The sequence below is a fragment of the Capra hircus genome, chromosome 8 (genome assembly GCF_001704415.2).
Source record: "Capra hircus breed San Clemente chromosome 8, ASM170441v1, whole genome shotgun sequence".
NCBI classification, from domain to species: Eukaryota; Metazoa; Chordata; class Mammalia; order Artiodactyla; family Bovidae; genus Capra; species Capra hircus.
This window is the reverse complement of record NC_030815.1, coordinates 75,402,062-75,421,717: the sequence shown is the minus strand read 5'-3', so window position 1 is coordinate 75,421,717 and position 19,656 is coordinate 75,402,062. Positions and strand designations below refer to the sequence as shown.

The following is a 19,656-nucleotide window of genomic DNA, read 5'->3' as shown; positions in this document are numbered from 1 at the left end:
TTGCTTGAAAGGATCCAGGAGGGTCAAGCACAATAAGGGAAATTTACACTGGTAAATGTCAAATCTCCAGAAATGGAAAAAATAAAGGATCCCAAAAGCTTGTGGGAGCAGGGGAAGAACTCCGAATGGCACAGTATTGCTAGAAATCAGAGGTGCTTGTACTTCAGTTTGAGAGCTTTCTGTTTTTAGTTTTTATTTACTTATCTGGCTGCATGGGGTTTTCACTGCTGTGTGCGCACTTTCTCCAGCTGCATCAAGCTGGGGCTGCTCTCGAGCTGGGTACACAGGCTTCCACTGTGGTGGCCTCCTGTGTTGCGGAGCACGGCTCTAGGCGCGCAGGCTCCAGAGTACAGCTTTGGCACACGGGCTTAGTTGCTCCAAGGCATGTGGAATCTTCCCGACCAGGGACTGAACTCACGTCCCCCTGTTGGCAGGAAAATTCTTAACCAGTGGACCACCAGGGAAGTCCCTGAAAGTTTGTTTGTTTTTAAGGGAGTAATGTCTTAAAATTTTTTTAAAGAAAATGATCTTCAACTAAGAAATCTAAATTGAGCCAAACCAGTATTCATACATGAGGATAAAATTTAGACATTTTTGGATATTCAAGGATTCAAAAACAATAGGTTAACAAACAAAATTAAATGTATTTGAATGAGAAAATTATCACTAGGTCTTTGACACTCTTGGAGCATTTGGACAAAACTAGCAACAGGCATAAAGAAATTACACAATTTTTAATGGGGCAGTTAAATGATAAGAAATAAAAGCTACCAAGAAAATCCTCATCACCACCACAGTATTCTATCCCAATCATAAAATTAACTACCATTAACTGAACCAAAACTTGTGATATAAATATGATGAAAAATACAAGAAGGTGGAGGAAAGGCTACTATAAGGGCTAAATCCTCAACTTACTGTAACAGGAAGTATAAACCTGTCTAAAATTAATAAATTTAGAAAATGCAATGTAAGCATCCAATTTAGAAAGAGATAAATCCCAGTATACACAGTTTGAAGAGTTAAAAGTACCTGACTATGGGAAGCAAAACTGGAATCAGAGAGAGGTGAGGCAGGAAACTACTCTTTTTCAATATAAGCCTTTTAAATGCTACTTGGTTTCATTAAAAATTCTTGTATTACTTTGATAAAAACAAATTCATTTTTTATTTTTTAAAATTTTTCATTCAGTTCTTTGTGTCTTTCTTTTTCAAAGCTTCCTATTTTTTTCCTATTTCTTTTTTTGGCTGTGCTACGTGACTTGTGGGATCTTAGTCCTGTCCATGAATGGAACCCAGGGCCACAGCAGTGGAAGTGCCGATTCCTAACCACTGGACTGCAAGGGAAGCCTCTCCTTTTTTTAATCTAGAGATGGAGAGTGACTCTGTAAGTATTAAAACAATGGCAACATGAGAAATGATCAACAGATTTAAGCACCAAAAAGCTTAGAGAATATATATTATCAGAAATCATTTGAAATACAATTTAAGAGTGAACTGGCACTTCTCATATCCTTCCTGGCCACAATAAGTAAATTGAGAACTCAAGTACAAGGAAAAAGGCAAATGTTTCACTGAAGGAACTCTGACAGAGTGGAGAATACACAGCCACACCTGGAGAAAGAGAACCCGACGGCAGATGAGCCTAAGCTGTGAGCAGAGCAAGGCCTCTGGCGGGGCTGAGCCACAGTGGGAAGACACACTGATAAGGGCTAGAGCAGGCAGCTCTGTGCTGCACACAGAATAAGGGCGCATCTCAAGACTGTTCCTCTCAAGATGACCCCTGGAGTTCTCAACTGCTAAGATTAGTTTATACAAACAATGACACGTGAAAATCTGAAAACCGAGACCCAAACACTGGGCCTGAAATAGATGACAAGAACTAAATTCCGGAAGTTCCCTGGGAGTTCCCATGTGAAGGATGTATATGGCCCAGCTAACGACCATCACCCCCTACCTCCAGTCACTGTCTTGAGGAGAAGTGCTTCTCTCACCAGGAAAGGTTCCAACTAGCAGCTTCAAAGACTCACCAAGACAGAAAGCCAGGATGGAACTAGGCTTTGCTCCCTAGCAGGAAGGGCCTCGACTTCCTTAAAGATCACCACAACTCGAACTCTGTTTAAACCTGCCCCCACAGGGCAGCAAATCCCCAGGCCAGGATGAAGCAGGGACCCTCGTACCCTAAAATGGATGGGCCCAAAAGAAACTGCACAATCAGATGTGTCAAAGAATGATGAGTGTTCTGGTTTGAGAAATACCCTCTGCAATTAGTTCACTGGCTTTGGTCTCTCAATGGTTCACTTTAACAGTCTTAAGTTAGATGGGGGTGAGGGTGGGGGATGGTGGTGGCTGAGGATCCCTAACCTTCTGGAGTGTATTTAATTTCTCTAAAGCATACAATGAATTAGGGAGCAGAGAGGAGTATCCTGCTGACCAGAGCCCAAGCACAAACCAGGGGGAGTTAGGATAAGGCCCAGGCTAACAGATGTTACAGGCTTCACTGGGGACTTCAACAGTAAAGAATCCACCTGCCAATGCAGAAGACATCCCTGGGTCGGGAAGATCCCCTGGAGAAGGAAACAGCAATCCATTCCAGGATTCTTGCCTGGAAAATCCCATGGACTTGAGGAGCCTGGTGAGCTCCAGTCCTTGGGATCGCAAAGAGGTAGACATGACTGAGCGATTAAACAAAAACAAGAGATGTTTATGCACTCTATTGAGGTTCTCTGGGCCAAGGTCCATGGACATTTACAGGCAGCAGTAAGCTCTCTGACAATGGAAGCACTCACACAGAAACAATCATTTATCAATAACGTTACGGCTGGGAACCTGCACTCTTTCTAAGGCAGGCCAAAGCTCATCTTTTCTACCAGCTAAGAGCAGGCTGATTATGGTCTCAGAGATATACAACCAATACAATCAGGCTCCTTTCTGACTCTAAATACCGCCCTGATATCCTGTTATTTAAAAATCTGAACTGGTATAAAAAAAGGTTCTTGGACTTCTATGATTTCTATTCTATAATACAATAACGTATTGTTCTGTGCTGCTAAAACAACCACATAAAGTAACCTCCCTGTATATGCAACTTCTCTGTGTGACCAAATCAGATTTCCTTCAAGATGATACAGTTCAGCTCAGTCACTGAGTCATGTCCAACTCTTTGCGACCCCATGGACCGTAGCACGACAGGCCTCCCTGTCCATCGGCAACTCCCAGAGCTTGCTCAAACTCATGTCCTTTGAGTCGGTGATGTCATCCAACCATATCCTCTGCTGTTCCCTTCTCCTCCTGCCTTCAATTTTTCCCAGTATCAGGGTCTTTTCCAATGAGTCAGTTCTTCACATCAGGTGGCCAAACTCAAGATGACACAAGTACAATTTTTCTATCAATCCACCCTTCAACACTAAATCTGTTCCAATCTTCCCCTCTCCCTCCCTTTGAAGAAAACTGCATAATTCTTAGTAGTAAGCCAAAAAAGAGGAAAAACAGTAATTGCAGTATTAAAATTCACAGGTTTAAAAATGGCAAATTTCAACCTCTGGCTCAAACTTCCCCAGTTACTAAAGTACCACCTAGTTTAAAGAAACATAACCCCAAATCAGTCAAACACACAGAAGCCAACGTCAGGGCAGAATGAGATGGGAGGAGGGAGCAGAGGGAAGTAGAAGATAAAATAAGGAGTACCAAAAGTAAGTGTAAAAAAACAAAAAATAGGAAAAAGTAAAAAGGCACAACCTTGAAAAAGTGCAAACACAAGACACGGCAGCATGGAAAACAACGAACTGATTAGGCAGGAAAACATCATTCACATGCTACACATTATCTTTTTGAAGGAAAGGATTAAAAAGATACAGGGAGGAAAAAATCATTACCAGGTTAGCTGCAAAGCTAATAATCCATGTCCTCAAAAGAATAACCAGAACTATATGTACTTAATGTAATCAAGGTCAATTTGGTCATGCCCCATCCTTCCCTAAATCTTGAAAAGAAGAATGTGAGGGTGGCAACAGCTAGGTAGGATCTAGAAATCTGTGGAGTTTTAATGCAGGGCGATTTAAAAGGCTTACCGTGGGACGTGTATTTGGAGGTGCTGATTCTTCTGTGCACACAGACAAGACAGACAGGGAAGGCGTCTGGGGAGGGGTCAGGGTTGGCACCTCTGTGCCACTGTCCAAGTTCAAAGCTGAAAGCCCAAGGGTAGGATGCCCATTGAGCTCACTGGCACTGCTTTGGGTGGAAGGCTTTAGGAAATTCCAGAACGTGCCACTGCGGAGGCAGGATGTGCTATGGAAAGTGCTTGCCATCTTGGGTGTCTTCTGACTGCTGTCATCAGAGTCAAGTTTGGGGAAGGACAAGGACTTGATATTGCTCACTGCAGGAATGGGGGGGAGGGACACTTTGGAAGACAGCGACATCTTTTCACAGTTGCCCAGCTGTGGTAAGGTTACAAAGCCATTGGGTTTGTGAAGAGGCTTGAAATCTAGGGTGGCCCGCTCCAGGGAGGCCAGGACCTCCTCCTCCTGTAGCACAGACCCAGAGCCACCTCGAGGCAAGTTACTGTCCAATAACTGGGCCATAATGGGTCCACTGGTTCCCACCAGAATGTTTCTCAGCTCTTCCTTCTCATCAATAGTTTTTAACTCCAGATTATCAAACGGGTCTTCTTCACACTCAAAGTCAGCAGGATTGAAGTCTGCCTTTGTGTGGGGCGGGCTGAGAACTTTCTGTTTCGGGGCACTGCTGCTGACGCGAGTCGGGGTGAGGATGCTGTTGTGCTGTAAGCTGGCGAGGATGGGGTTCATAGGAGGCGGCATGGTGGCTGCACTGTGCGTCTTAGAAAAGCTCATCTTGCTGTCGCCCTCTGGGCCACTCTTAGAATTCACTTTAGCTTCTGCTTCCTCAGCCTTGCGCTCTGCTTCCCACTGGGCTTCTTGGATCTTCTTAAGATCTTCAGCCCACTCAATGGTTTTCTTTTCCAAGGAGAAGTCATACTGCAAAGATATATCAGAGAAAGGTGTGAACCCAGGAGGCCATCGCTCCCCCACCGAATTCACTTCTTTCTCACCCTGGGACAAAGGAACTGGACAAGGCAGCATTTAAGATGTATGGGAGGATCCCACCTCAGGAAAACTAAGACTTCCTAAGCTTGTAAGATTTAATCAGACTTTGCTCCCTGGTTACGTAGAGAAATTAATGAGAAAGAACTCCCACCATCTCTAATCATATACCGAGGTCATATGTACCTTGCGGCTTCCTGTGCTTCTCTCCCCTCAGGCCATTTCCCTTCCTAGAATTCTTCACTGGTGGCTCAGGCAGAACTCAACCACCTCCTCTATGAGGCTTTCCCGATGGCCCATTCCTTCCTCTGAACTCTTACAGAGCATCTGTCTCTACCATTTGATGCTGAGCACATGTGACCACATGAAATCTTTCTCTAAAACATTTCTGCAACACTACCACAAGCCTCCTGTGGGCAGCAACTGGGCTTTAGACACTGTTAAGATCTCTATTATCTAACACAATGTCCTCTGTATTCAATATAACAACAGGCTCTAGTATTTTAAGAAGCACTTACAAGGTGCCATGCATGATTCTAAACACTTTTTATGTATTAGCTCTCTAGATTTCCTCAACATTACAACGGCTATGCTCAAGTTCATGACGCTGCTAAATGGTAGAGCCTGGATCTGAACCCAGGCTGACAATATAGTCTATGCTCTAAACCACTACCAAATTATAATGAACAGATTGTACTCTAACTGTAGGAAAAGTGCTTATTAAGAAATCTAGACATATTCAAATTAAGATTTTTACAGTGCAAACTCAACAAAAACAAACCACCTCATAAAAATATGGCCAGAGGATCTGAGTAGAATCTTCCAAAGAAGCCATACAGATGATCAGAGGCACATGAAAAGATGTTCAACATCACTAATTATTAGGGAAATGCAAATCAAAACCACAATAAGGTATCACCTCATGCCCATTAAAATGTCTATTATCAAAAAGGCAAGAAATAACAAGTGTTGGAGAGAATGTGGAGAAAAGGGAACCTTCATACGTATTGTTGGTAGGAGTGTAAACTGGCACAGCCACTGTGGAAAACAGTATGGAAACTTCTCAAAATAATTACTATATAATTCAGCAATTCCACTTCTGGGTATTTATCCAAAGAAGACACAAAGACCAATTCAAAAAGATATAGGCACCCCTGTGTTCATCACTATTCACAATACCAAGATACAGATACAATCTACATGCCCATCAATGGATGAATGGATAAAGAAGATGTGGGGAAGGGGTATGTGTTTATGTATGTGCAATACACACACACACACACACACAAACACAATATGAAATTAAAAAAAGATGAAATTTTGTCACCTGCAACAACATGGACAGACCTTGATGGCATTATACTAAGTGAAATAAGTCAGAAGGTGAAAGATAAATACTGCGTGATTCCACATGTATACACACACAAGCATACAAAACAAAACAAGGACACAGAGAGAAAACAGATTAGTTATGAGCCAAGGGACAAAAACTGAGTAAAGAAGGTCAACAGTGTAGTGAGAGATGGAAACTAAATTCTGGTGCTAAGGGTACTGCAGGGTATACCCAAGTCAAAACATAATGCTGTATACATGAAACTTCCACAAAGTTATAAATCAATGTTACCTCAATTTTCGACAAAAAGATTTTACAGTATAAACTGCACAAAAATTCCCTTCAAGGTTCCTTAATAGCTTTAAGCACTGTTCAGTTACTAAGTCGTGTCTGACTCTTTGCAACCCCATGGATTACAGTACACCAGGTTTCCCTGTCCTTCACTATCTTCAGAATTTGGTCAAATTCATGTTTGTTGAGTCGGTGACACCATCAAACCATCTCCTCCCCTGTCACCCTCTTCTCCTGCCTTCAATCTTTCTCTCCCAGCACGAGGGTCTTTTCCAAAGAGTCGGCTCTTTGCCGCAGGTGGCCAAAGTACTGGCGCTTCAGCTTCAGCCATCAGTTCTTCCAATGAATATTCAGGGTGGATTTCCTTTAGGATTGACTGGTTTGATCTCCCTGCTGTCCAGGGTACTCTCAAGAGTTTCAGTGCTACAATTCAAAAGCGTCAATTCTTAAGCACTCAGCTTTCTTTATGGTCCAACTCTCACATCCAAAACTGACTTAGAAAAACCATAGCTTTGACTATATATAGACCTTTGTCAGCAAAGTGATGTCTCTGCTTTTTCATATGCAGTCTAGGTGGGTCATAGCTTTTCTTCTAAGGAGCGTCTTTTAATTTCATGGCTGCAGTCACTGTCCGCAGTGATTTTGGAGCCCAAGAAAATAAAACAGTCACTGTTTCCACTTGCAGCTTCAAGTATAAAGTATAGATCAATTTATAAAAATTTCATTTGTATACTTGGAAAAAATTACCTATTATATTAAACAAAATTCACCGAGAACAGGAGTAAAAACCTCTGGTGTTCACCCTAAGGCAACAAAGCTAAACAGTGTGTCTGGAGACACAGTAAGAGTAAAGAGGGGAAAGAAAGAGGAAAGAGGCCTACCATGACAAGAGTCTCAGAGTAGAAAAAACACTGTAGAAGAAAGTAGGGTTCATCCCTAAACCTTTCAGCTGCAAACAGCACAACAGAAGCCTGGAAATGCACACATCCAGAAGTTCATTTACACACTCCTGAGTCAGTTACTGGGCCTCAGAAAAACACCGGGGGTATCACAGGGCTTCCTTTCTCCCTCTTAACGGAACAGTGAGAAAACACTGGCCAAAGGTTGCTGCTTCTAACTAGGGAGGAAATTCAATTTTGCAACTGGTTTTGCCCACCAAAAACAGGCGTGACCAACTTCCCACTACCTGTAAACACAGATCTCTGAAGTTTTACTCCCGAAAGCAACTGGAAATTTCTTTCCTCTGTAATAAAACCTTGAGTTTTTTTTAAAGTTACCAAAGTAATGTAGAATACTTGGCACACAATTTAAAAAAAAAAAAAAAAACAGAAAAAATTAGGAGAATTACTATAGTGAAAAAATGTGATTTTTGAGTGCGCAATAATAAGTAACAGCATCTAATATTTATGGAGTACTAGGAATCAGAGTAAGCATTATAAATGCACTATTTTACATAATCCTTATAACAATCTTTTAAGATTACACAGCCATTACTCGGCAATTCCAGCCCATGAATCAGTGAACCAGAGTCTGCTCTAAGCTTTGACACTAAGGGCCACCCTCCACTACTGTGGCCGCCACTACTGTTTCATTTTCAATGAAAACTTTCTGGGCCTGGGTAGAAGGTCTCCGTATGATTTACTGATTCGCTTTGAGGACTTTTGATCTGAAACCCAAGGGCAAATATGAAAAAGTTACACGAAGCTTCAAGCTACCTGTTTAGGGCTCTAGGTCTGATTCCTTTCTGGATGGAGAGGGAGCAGCACCAACACCACAGCCTAACCGCCTCCCAGAGACCCGAAGCAGCCAAAGTTTAAGGGATCTAGCTGCAGTTCCAGAAAACACTGCAGCTAGCCCACACAGGAATGGAGCTTGGAGCCTTGATCTCCTCTTTTGTCATTAGTGGGCACGGGGAGTATGGCAGGCAAAGAACCAGGCACTCATTAGGGCTTCACACAGCTCAAAAAGAAAATTCCCCGCAAAGCCAACAACAGCAACAACTGTGGGATTCTAAACAAATTTTCTGAATGATTCAATGAGGCAGTGAATAATATGAGAACTACGGAAATAAAATGCAGGTGTTATTTTATTGCTAATAATGTCCTGCACACAGGGTACTATTTACTCAATATTTGTTGTTGCCAATAAAAAAGCCACCAGGCAAACAGAACAAGGTAAAACTTCATATGGGAGATTGCCATCTCTCCTGGCTCAATAAATTCTCCATACAAAAGGAGGATCAATTCAGTATACAAAAACATGTAAGATATTCAACATTACCTGAAACTAGGGAAATGTACATCAGAACCACCATGAAGAGGGACTCCCCTAGCAGTCTGGTGGTTAAGATGCACTGCTGTCACTGCAGGGGATGCAGGTTTGATCCCTGGTCAGGAAACTAGGCCCACATGCCACACCATGAGGCCAAAAAGGAAAAAAAAAAACAAACCATGAAACCACAGCACACCCATAAGGATGTATATAACCAAAAAGACAGATAACAAAAGTTGGCAAGGATATGCAGAAACTGGAAACTTCATGCAGTGTAGGCAAGATTATAAACTGGTACGGCCACTCCAGTCTGGCAATTCCTCAAAAGGTAAAGCAGTTAATATATAATCCAGCAATTCCACTCCTATGTACATACCCAAGAAAACTGAAAGCATCCGTCTGCACAAAAACCTGTATACAAATAGTCACAGCAGTATTGTTTCTAAAAGCCAAAAAACTGGAAACCATCAAAAATGTCTATCAATGGTGGACTTCCCTGGAGGTCCAATGGTTAAGACTCCTAGCTTCCACTGCAGGGTGCACAGGTTCAATGCCTGGTCAGGGAACTACGATCCCACATGCCACTTAGTACGACCAAAAAAAAAAAAATCTATCACCTGAGAAATGGATAAACAAACTGTGGTATATCAACACAATGGAATTATTCAGCTATAAAAATCAATGGGTAAAACTTGAAAACATCATGTTACATAAAATAAACTTATCACATATGTATTTATATAGTCATATATAAAAGACTAAATATTCTATTATTCCATTTATATGATATTCCAGAATAGACAAGTTCATGAAAACAGAAAGTAGTTTTAGTGGTTGCCAGAGTTTGACGGGAGGGGAAAATAGGGAGTGACTACTAATGTACACTGGATTTCTTTTTGGGGTGATAGAAATGTTCTGGAATTAGATGGTGGTAATGGTTATACAACTCCAAATATAATAATAAAAAGACTCCACTTATTTGCATACCTTAAAAGGGAAAATTCTGTGGGTATGTGAATTATTTATCAATAAAGCTATTATTTAAAAATATAATAAGTTCTCCCACTATGATTATTCCCTACAAAGACCAGAAGGAAAAATAAAGTTTTTATTATTTTTTGGCTGTGCCATGCCACTTGTAGGATGTTAGTTTCCCAACCAGGTATCAAACGTAGGTGCTCAGCAGTGAAAGCACAGAATAATCCTAACCACTGGATTGCCAGGGAATTCCCAAATATTTTTTTCTCCCAAAGAATACACTTTAGAGTAACATGGCAATGCTTTAGTAAATTCCCTGTCTTTACCAAGAGGTTGTATTTTAAAAATCTAAAGTCACAGAAATAAATATTTGGGTGAGTAGTGTACCCTTCTGTTTTTCCAAGTAACTTCTTCTCTAAACTATAAGCTCCTCAAGGACAGTGTAAGGCATTTGTCTCTATCCTCAGCCACAGCAGAGTGTCCCTCAAAAGCAGGCATTCAGTAAGTGTAGGAAGTCACATAGCATGGGGGCATTTGCTGCTTTCAAGATGTAATTTTATACACTTATATATAACTGAGCTTTAAAGATGCAAGGACTGAAAAAGAAGCTATTGAGGGAATGGCATTTAAGCACAGTCGAGAAGAATAAATAGATTTTTAACAGGCAGACCACTTTCAGTATGGTGAGAAAGAGGAGACTATTTCAAGTGGATATAACCACTCATGAGACAAGCATGATACAGACAAATAATACATGCAGTACATTCAACAAACCACTAGTATCCTGGTTTGGAGGGAATATGGAGTAGATGACAAGCTAAGGTACTCGACCATTATCTTATATCTAGACTTGATTCAGTAAGGGTTGGTGAATCATTGTAAGTTTTTATATTCAGGGATATTATTCTAGAAGCACTATGAAAAATAGAAGAAAAATTCTGTAAGCTTCTCTGTAAGCAGAGGAGCCCATTGAAGAGACTACGGAAATAGCCCAGGTGAAAAACTGAGGTAAGGAATAAACTGAATGGCAAAGGGAAGACACAGTTCTGAGAAAATATTATGTAACTTGAGTGACCAAGAAGGTAATGAGCACATTTATAGAAGGAAAGAGGAGAAGAAGCAAATCAGATGAGCAATAGGAATTTGTTTTGCACAAGGTACAGAACCCCAGGAACATACAACCTAACAGATTATACAAGATCTGTGAAAGATACAGAAACATATACAAGGTGCTGGGGGGGGGGGGGGGGGCATGTGCATGCCTGTGTGAGAGAGACAATGTGAGCCAGGCAGTAACAGGAGCTATCAGAAACATAAGCAAGAGATAGATTTTTTTTTTTCTATTGCACTATACATCAAATTCTTACTCCTTAAAATTGTAAATGTACTAAACTTTAACTAAAAATTACCACTTACCTGTACTTCTCTGACAACCTGCAAACAATCAGGCAAGGAGAAGCCAATAGGAAGACCAACTTTAGCTGGTGTTTTGAATTTGTCTCCTATCTTAAATGGGACATCATCAAGGTAACTGAAAGTCCCTACAATCAAAAATAAAGTAGAAAATATCAGCAAAGAACTTATTATTTGTTTTTGTATAATCTTATGTCTAGGATACAACATTAATTTATGCTATCCTAAGACTAGAAGTTACAGAGTTCCTTCTCTGACTGCTTACCTTTTCCTGACCCTATATCTCTAAGGAAGAACTCTCACTTGAGGCTACTTGATTTTACTTTGGTTGGGAAGATCCCCTGGAGGAGGGCATGGCAACCTACTCATTTTCTTGCCTGGAGAATCGTCATGGACAGAGGAGCCTGACGGGCTACAGTCCATAGGGTCGCAAAGAGCAGGACAGGATTAAAGTGACTTAGCACATATGAATACTTGGCACAAAGGCCAAAGTACCCATAGCAACCTAAAAGGCCTCCCCAAACGCCCATTTCCTCTCTTGCCCTCAACTCCTGGCTTCCTGCATTAGGTCACAGTGATTCTCTATTCCTCAACCATGACATGGTCAAAACTACCTCAAAAAATCTGCACTGGCTGCTCCCTCTATCTGGAATGCTCTTCCCTCAGATAGTCACATGGCTTACTCCTTCACCTCCTTCAAGTCTTTGCTCAAATGTCACTTTCTAAGTGAGGCTTACCCTGACCACCCTTTTAAAAATTACTCCCACACCCTAACCACAGTAATCTCACATTACTATCTATGTTTCTCCATAGCACTTATTACCTTCTAACATATTATGTAATTTTCATTTTAATTGTATTTATTGTCTGTCTTGCCCAATGGAATACAAGTAACTTGCAAGTATTTAAGTTTTATTTACTGAAGTAGTCTCAAAACCTACAGTACTGCCCAGCACATATAAGGCACTTATTAAATACTGCTGAACTGATGACAGAATCTTGATAGAATCTCCACAAAAGAACCTCTTTGGTTAGGATTTCTCTACTCCAGTAAGGATCATTTTTAAATTAATACAAAGAACTACCCTAAAAAAGATTTTAAAGTGATATTTTGGAGATGTGGAAGGAAAACCAGACAAGACCAGAGGAATCAGACTAGGATTATCAGGAGACACAAACCATACACAACTGAACTGCTTTTAACTCCCTAAATGTTCTCTGTCCATCACAGATGAGTAACACAGAAAGACGGGACATTATCATCTACTGACATGACCAGACAAAACGAAGTCGTTCCTGTCTATGAATCTTACGAGGTGTACACTCCAAATCAGACCATCTTTTCTTTTCTGGATCAAGTCTGGGGCTAACATGCTGGCAGAAGTATCAGGGACAATGAAATACAGTTGATAAAATAAATTTTGCTTTTTTAATATTAGCAGCTGGTAGAATAAGGCTTGTTTCTGGGTCTCACACACATACATCTTCTTGAGTATTCTCATGGAAAGAGTAAGACAATTACACATCTTCCATGAAGAGGCTTCTCTTAATAAAAACTCCGTAGATTTCAAGACTTTTCAAGGTCAGGATATATTTGTAATCTTGTCATCATTCCCATTTCCCAAGAGTAGTAGACACTGCTCTGATACACCTGAAACCTCCAACAGAAAGAAGGCTCCTGTTCCTACGCTTGGGGGAGAGGTTCTACCTCTTTCCCATATAACCTCTGGCTAGAATTAAAACATCTTAACTGTCTCTCACTTAGATAGTAAATTAAATCCACAACTGTGTTCAATTTAATAATTTTTCTGAGGCACAACCATAATTGTTAACATTCTCGGAAAGTTTTCATATTGGTCATATTTGTGTAAGTGTTTGCTCAGGTGCCAATGCCTGTCACATTCCCACCCTTATTTACTTGATTAACTATGTCTTGTTCTTTAAGAATGAGCTTAAGAAAAACTTCCTTCTCAATCTCAGAACAGGTCTTATCACTCTGTATTATTAAGTGTGTTTCCTTATACCCCCTGCCTGCCCCCCACCAAAGACTTTGATCAACACTTTGATCAAACTGAGCAGATCTCATGAGAGTAAAGACCATATGGTCTTATACTTCTCTTAGTATTTATTAAAACTCAAAATTATTTACCTAAAATGGCAAAGCTAGTGATGAAAAGGTTTTAACAGATATTCATGCAAGATATAAGCACATCTGTAAGGTTCTGCAGAAAGTCACAAAAATGTACCAGAGGTACCTCAGACGGTAAAGCGTCTGTCTACAGTGCGGGAGACCTGGGTTCGATCCCTGGGTTGGGAAGATCCCCTGGAGAAGGAAATGGCAATCCACTACAAGACTACTGCCTGGAAAATCCCATGGACAGAGGAGCCTGGTAGGCTACAGACCATGCGGTTGCAACGAGTCGGACACGACTGAGCAACTTCACTTCACCATCATAGCTTGCCAACAAAACCCTGGTTACAACACTAAAACCTTCTGTCACTTAAAATGCTTTACAGTATAGAGACCAAAAGCAAGGCTCTTTTTAATTGTAGAGAAGTTTTACCTGTTTTCCATGAAAACAGGTGCTCAAAAGTTACTGAAAGAGTCTACCTTCAGCTAGCGCCCTGATTAACTGGAAACAAAGCTGGAACTGGTATTTTCTAAGAAGCACTGGAAAGACTTACAGTCAAGTTAATAATCACAAAATTAAGTCTTCTGTTTAAGAAAATTTTAAGTACACAAAGTAGGTCAATTATATGACACACATATATTTTAAAACTCCTATGCATAATAATACTTATGTGCACATATGATACACAAATATAAGAAAACCTATCCACGTTAATACTAACAAAATTTTTTTTAATGAATAGTTCTTTTAGAGTTTGGTAATGGGGAGTTAAGGGGGGAAAACTATTTTAAAAAGTACTTAAGATACGTGAGCCAAATGATAATATCTTTAAAGAAAGGTGTTCAGTTTCCCCGCACACCTTTCAGTTAGAAAATCATGACAGTGCTGTATATGCACACGGATGACTTCTATTCTATAAAAGGAAGTAGGTCTTGGCTTAAGGACGGACCAGATCAAGTAGAACACCTTGAAACAACTGCGATTCCCCTTTATTAGCACCAACTACAGGTAACTGGTTTAAAAAGCAGTTTCATTTCACTAACATAGCCAATCCCCCGGTGATTTACCACATTCTCTAACCTTCTGCCCCCTCCCCCAGGCTTCGTTAACAGGGAATGAGTAAAGAAGTTTCATGATTATTGGGAGGAGGGGTTAGAGCTAAAAGGCAAAAGAGATTTAAGAGATAGCAACAAAAAGCAACTTTTAAAATAATGGACAGAGATTAGTATAACTGAATAAGGTTGCTTTGAGGATTACAAAGAATAATTTTACAAATATAACCAACTATAGCTTAGGAACTATTCATTTTTAGCCAATATATCAGAATATCTATTTAAAAACATCAATTTCTCTTGTATCTCAATACATTTTATTATTAAATAGATTCAATAAAACTTCAACCACACGGCCAAGAGAATTAAGCTCTGTGGCTAACAATTTTCTGGCTCAACCCAAGTACCTTTTAGTTTCAGTCTTTATTACTGAAGATCCTTCTAAAACATCTGAGACCATTACCCTCAGTTTCATTTAAAAAAACAAAGTACATCTCTGATGGAGGGGTTATTCCTTGAGGTCAGTTTCTACACACCGCTTGCCATTATGCCATGGCAGAAGGAAACAGGCTCAATGTGTAAACGACTCAGGATAAATTCTGAGAAGTTTTCATTCTGTTTCCCTTCTTTCTAAATTGCTGATACATTTATGATCTTGTAACCTGCCTGATTTTCTGGAAAAAAAAAAAAAAAAAAAACTAATCCTACATGGGGATAGAAATTCCTAATAGAGGGTAGCAAACAGATTATGCTTAATGCAGATTTTACTGTGCGTTCAAATTGAGGTTTTTGAAAAAGAAGACTAGATTAAATTTAAAATTAGGTGAAAATGGCAATTCCATTAACTATCATTACCTTAAAGCTGTAAATCAGGTTAACAGTTGCAAAATCAGATCCACATATAAATGGAGAGACAAACATACACACATATACACACATACAATTATGTAAGTATCATTACAAGATAAGAAGTCAAAAGAAAATGGTATTCATACCCTAACAAAAAACAAGATAACCTACAAAATCAGCTTTTTAATATGCAGGGTCTGGCGTTAAATCAAAAATAAGACACAAAAAAAAACAAGAAAAAGTGATTCACCATCAAAAGAAGAACCCAAATTCAGGGATAGCAAAGGTACTGGAATTCTCAGAGAATTTTAAAACTGTAATCAATGTGTTAAAGGATCTAATGGAATAATAGGTGAACGTGTGTGAGCAGATGGGGAATTTCAACAGAGAAATGGAAATAAAGAGAGACGAAAACACTAAAAATTCAGTATCAGAGAATAAAATTTTTGATAGTTCATAAGCCAGACTATGCTAATCAGAAGAAAATACTCAGAAGAGGAAAGAATTAAAGAATTTGAAATTAGGTCAAAAGAAATTAAAAGAATTAAAACACAAAGAGAAAAAAAAATGGAACAGAGTCTTAAGAGATCTCTGGGACAATATTAAACAGCCTAATGTGTATGTGATTAGTCTCAAAAGGCTGAGAGAGAGATATGCAGCAAAAGAAATGAGAGAGGAGATAATCGCTGCAAATTTTCAAAAGTAGTAAAAGACATCAACCCATAGATCCAAGAAGTTTAGCTAACTCCAAGCAGGGTAAATATGCAGAAAATCACACCAGGGCACCTCATAGTCAAAATGTTGCAAACAAAAGCTAAAATCTTAAAAGAGGGCAGATGGGCATCATATTTTGTACCCAAGAAAGTGATTAAAGGGTGGCTGACTTCTCTATATTACACTGTTACTTACAGCAGTAACACATCAACTTTTAAAACAATCTATGGGCTTCCCTGGCAATTCAGCAGTTAAGACTCAGCTTCCACTACAGGGGCACGGGTTCCCTTAGTTAGGGAACTAAGATCCCACATGCCACATAGTGTGGCCAAAAAATAAATATATACATTTTTTTCTATCATTCAGCAGAAAAAGTAATTCAATATCTTAGTAAAAATTACACAAAGAGCAAAATAAACATTTCTAAAAGTTAGCTAAAAACGGTCATAAATATGACAGCTTGGCCTTTCAAAGGAGGGAGTTTAGTTTTATTAAGCCCAATTACAAAGACTTTTTTTTTTTTCAAATTAGAATCTCAAGGCATTTTTCCAGATACTAAAAAGTAATTTGTTTGTGGAATCAGTTTTTTAAAAATCCTTTAAAATTCACCTCTGGAAAATAACTTTTTCTCAGATAAAACAAGTGGAAAATTAATTAAAAATTAAAGACTGACATTCAGAAAGGCCAGCTCTAAACGAGCCAAAGGTTTGCAATTTACATAATATAACAAAAATATTTTTAAAGGTCTTTGAAAAGTTACTATATCTCTTATTCTATTATTTAGGTGTATATGGTTATTGATGACAGTGAAAGAAGTTCAATCTCAGCTGAAAAGAATGAACTTGAAGAAAAATAAAATACTAGTTATAAGACAGTATAGTATAAGATATAGTCAGCCCAAATATTTAAATTTTTTAAAAAGTATTTTCATATTCAGTCATGAGAGCAGCTGTTACCTCCTTGTCACACTCCAAATGACCTACAATTACACACACACACACACACACACACACATTATCTAATCCCCAATCAGATAATACCTAACTTAGGGGGGACCAACCCAGAGGCTCATAAACTAAATAGTGTCAAATCAGATACTCACTTGACCAGGAGATACAAAAACTTTAGCTATAGGATGCTAGCCACTTAAGTTCAAAAATCAGGTGTTAAGAACCAAACGTAACTAGGGAGGCCATTTTTGGCCCTGTGCACTCTACACAAGTAGGTCAAAGAAAGCAGGTCTATAAACAGAATAAAAATGGAGCACATCCGCAGAGAAGAGCACGAGAGATGGACAGAGCTGTAGACTTCGTTTCCTGGGTTTCTAATTTCAGCCTTGTAAGGCCAGGCAGAATTTGATTTCCTGCATTCAGATGCCTACAAGATTGCCTATTAAATATCCTCCACTCATTCCCTTTAATTTCTATTCCTTAAACTACACAATATCTAAAAATAAGATTATTTATTTTAAAAACCGAACTAAAGCCACCAAAATTCAAGTAGGAGCTCAGCAAATTAAAGCAGAAGCCAAAGAGAGAAAATCTTCTCAAATTTTACTTGGATAGAATGAATGTCTCATTTAAACAATATTTCGGTTAGGAATGTAAAGAGGAGAAGGAAGTCCTTAAAAATTAATCTTCACTGATCAGAATTATAATCTTCTCTCTAGACTGCTTAGCTGGAATACCTAATAAACTAAGGTCCAACCTATTTTCACTCCAATGAAAATGGAGTTTCCTTGTTCTTTTCTCTCCTAGGTCTTCCCTCTCTCCTTGGCTCTGTCCTCTCTTTTCCCTTGAAAAAGTGATCCAGAGGCAACTAAGATCTGCCTCTCTGTATCATGTGAATACTTTGAAAAAGCCCTGTAATAATCCTTAACGGAGTTAGCTTACCTAGAAGATCTGATGCCTGACCCATTACACAGAATACAAATTCCAGAGTTTGAATGACTGATCCAAAAGGATTTAACAAAACATGCAAGCAATGTATGTAAGCATATGCACAGTGGTGGTTCAAAATATTAAAGCTGTTACATAAAATATATAAACAAGTTAAAAACCATAGTAACTGCTGCACTACTCTGACTTAGCTAGTGATATTTTGTACATCAGAAGAGCGTAATGATACATGTTGCCATCTAGTCTAATAAATCACTTTTACAATGACAATTTTTAGAATGAAGATTAGTTTTAAAACCCCTTTAAAATAACTGTTATCTGGATATTTCTGGTGTTTCTTATCTTTTACTATATGAAAAGATGGTCTAATTTTAACTTCCTAGGTACTTCCATTCCTATCAAATGCAGATAACAAAGTTTACTCATGTATTCATTTTGGAAGGTTGTATCTCAGAAAAAGATGATAAACTATTAGCTTTTAAATGCAAAATTGTAATTCCTATTGGTTAGTTGCTAAGTCATGTCCAACTCTGCCACCACATGGACTGTAGCCTGCCAGACTCTCTGTCCATGGAATTTCCCAGGCAAGATGACTGGAGTGGGTTGCCATTTCCTTCTCCAGGGGATCCCAACCCAGGGATCAAACCCGTGTCTCCTACATTGGCAGGAGGATACTTTACTGCTGAGCCACCACAGAAGCCCAAAATTGTCATTACAACTACCAATACTTCTGTAATATATTGACCTGCTAATCATGCCTCATTTGTTGTAAATTACTTCTTTTTATGGGGGAAAAATACCTAAATCAAAACATTATAAAATGTTAATTAAAGGCTTAGAATTGTTCACACCTGATTGGAGTGTGATGGACCAGCGAATAAGAAAGGGCATGGTAACTACTTCAAAATACTGCTGAAGAACAACAGAAACAGACAGGCTCCCTATCCAGCTCCATTAGTTTCGAGTATAATAAACACAATGACACTCCAAAGCTTAACTATCTATTTGAAGAAATGCTTCAATATTAAAGTTATATGTGAAGTTCTATGGAATGCATATATGCTACACTGTTGTACAACTTTATTTTTCTCAATTGGCTTATTTAAATAAACAAAAAGGGACATTTACTAATGTGATTTCAAATTATCTGATCAGATCAAAACTTAAACCATATCTAACACTCCACTTACCATGAAAATCTGCACCCAACTTCTTAGAAGCCATTTAGAATCTGAAAAACAAAGAAATATGTCTTAGCCACATTACACCTCAAGGGATGTAAACAAACCATCATAAGAAAATTTAGATACAAAAAAATACCCAGAAGACTAAAGAGTTCCAGTACTGATACAACCTTAAACTTCTCAGTTCCAAAGTCTTAAAAAAGAAAGCAGAAAGGAGGAGAGACCACTTTTCTATACAAAAACAATCCTGTAATCTACATGTTCTGAAAACAAACAAAATATTAGAACAGCAAACTGGCCACTGACCAGTTTATATGCAAACTGTCAAAAAAAAAACCCCTACTAAACACTTATCTTCCTGATATAAACTATAAATGTCAATATTTGGCAGTTTTCTCAAGATTTTTAAACCATCTCATTTAATTCAGTTATGTAAATACAGACCTTTTATTGACAATGAACTGTAACTGTTAAGAGTGACA

General features: G+C 38.9%; 1 protein-coding gene across 4 annotated transcripts in view; it reads right to left on the bottom strand.

The window, feature by feature from the left end:
* UBAP1 (ubiquitin associated protein 1) overlaps window positions 1–19,656 on the bottom strand; it is a 65,901-nt gene that overhangs the window by 5,555 nt on the left and 40,690 nt on the right. For 3 of the 4 annotated variants that reach the window (XM_018052373.1, XM_005684070.3, XM_018052374.1), the window contains exons 2-4: window positions 19,181–19,221; window positions 11,349–11,473; window positions 4,070–4,993 (exon numbers count right to left, since the gene is read on the bottom strand). In XM_018052373.1, coding sequence (XP_017907862.1) covers window positions 4,070–4,993; window positions 11,349–11,473; window positions 19,181–19,214 — 1,083 coding nt within the window. In that variant the 5' untranslated portion in view covers window positions 19,215–19,221. The remainder of the gene's footprint in view (window positions 1–4,069; window positions 4,994–11,348; window positions 11,474–19,180; window positions 19,222–19,656) is intronic. The other variant, XM_018052375.1, reaches the window with a different exon arrangement.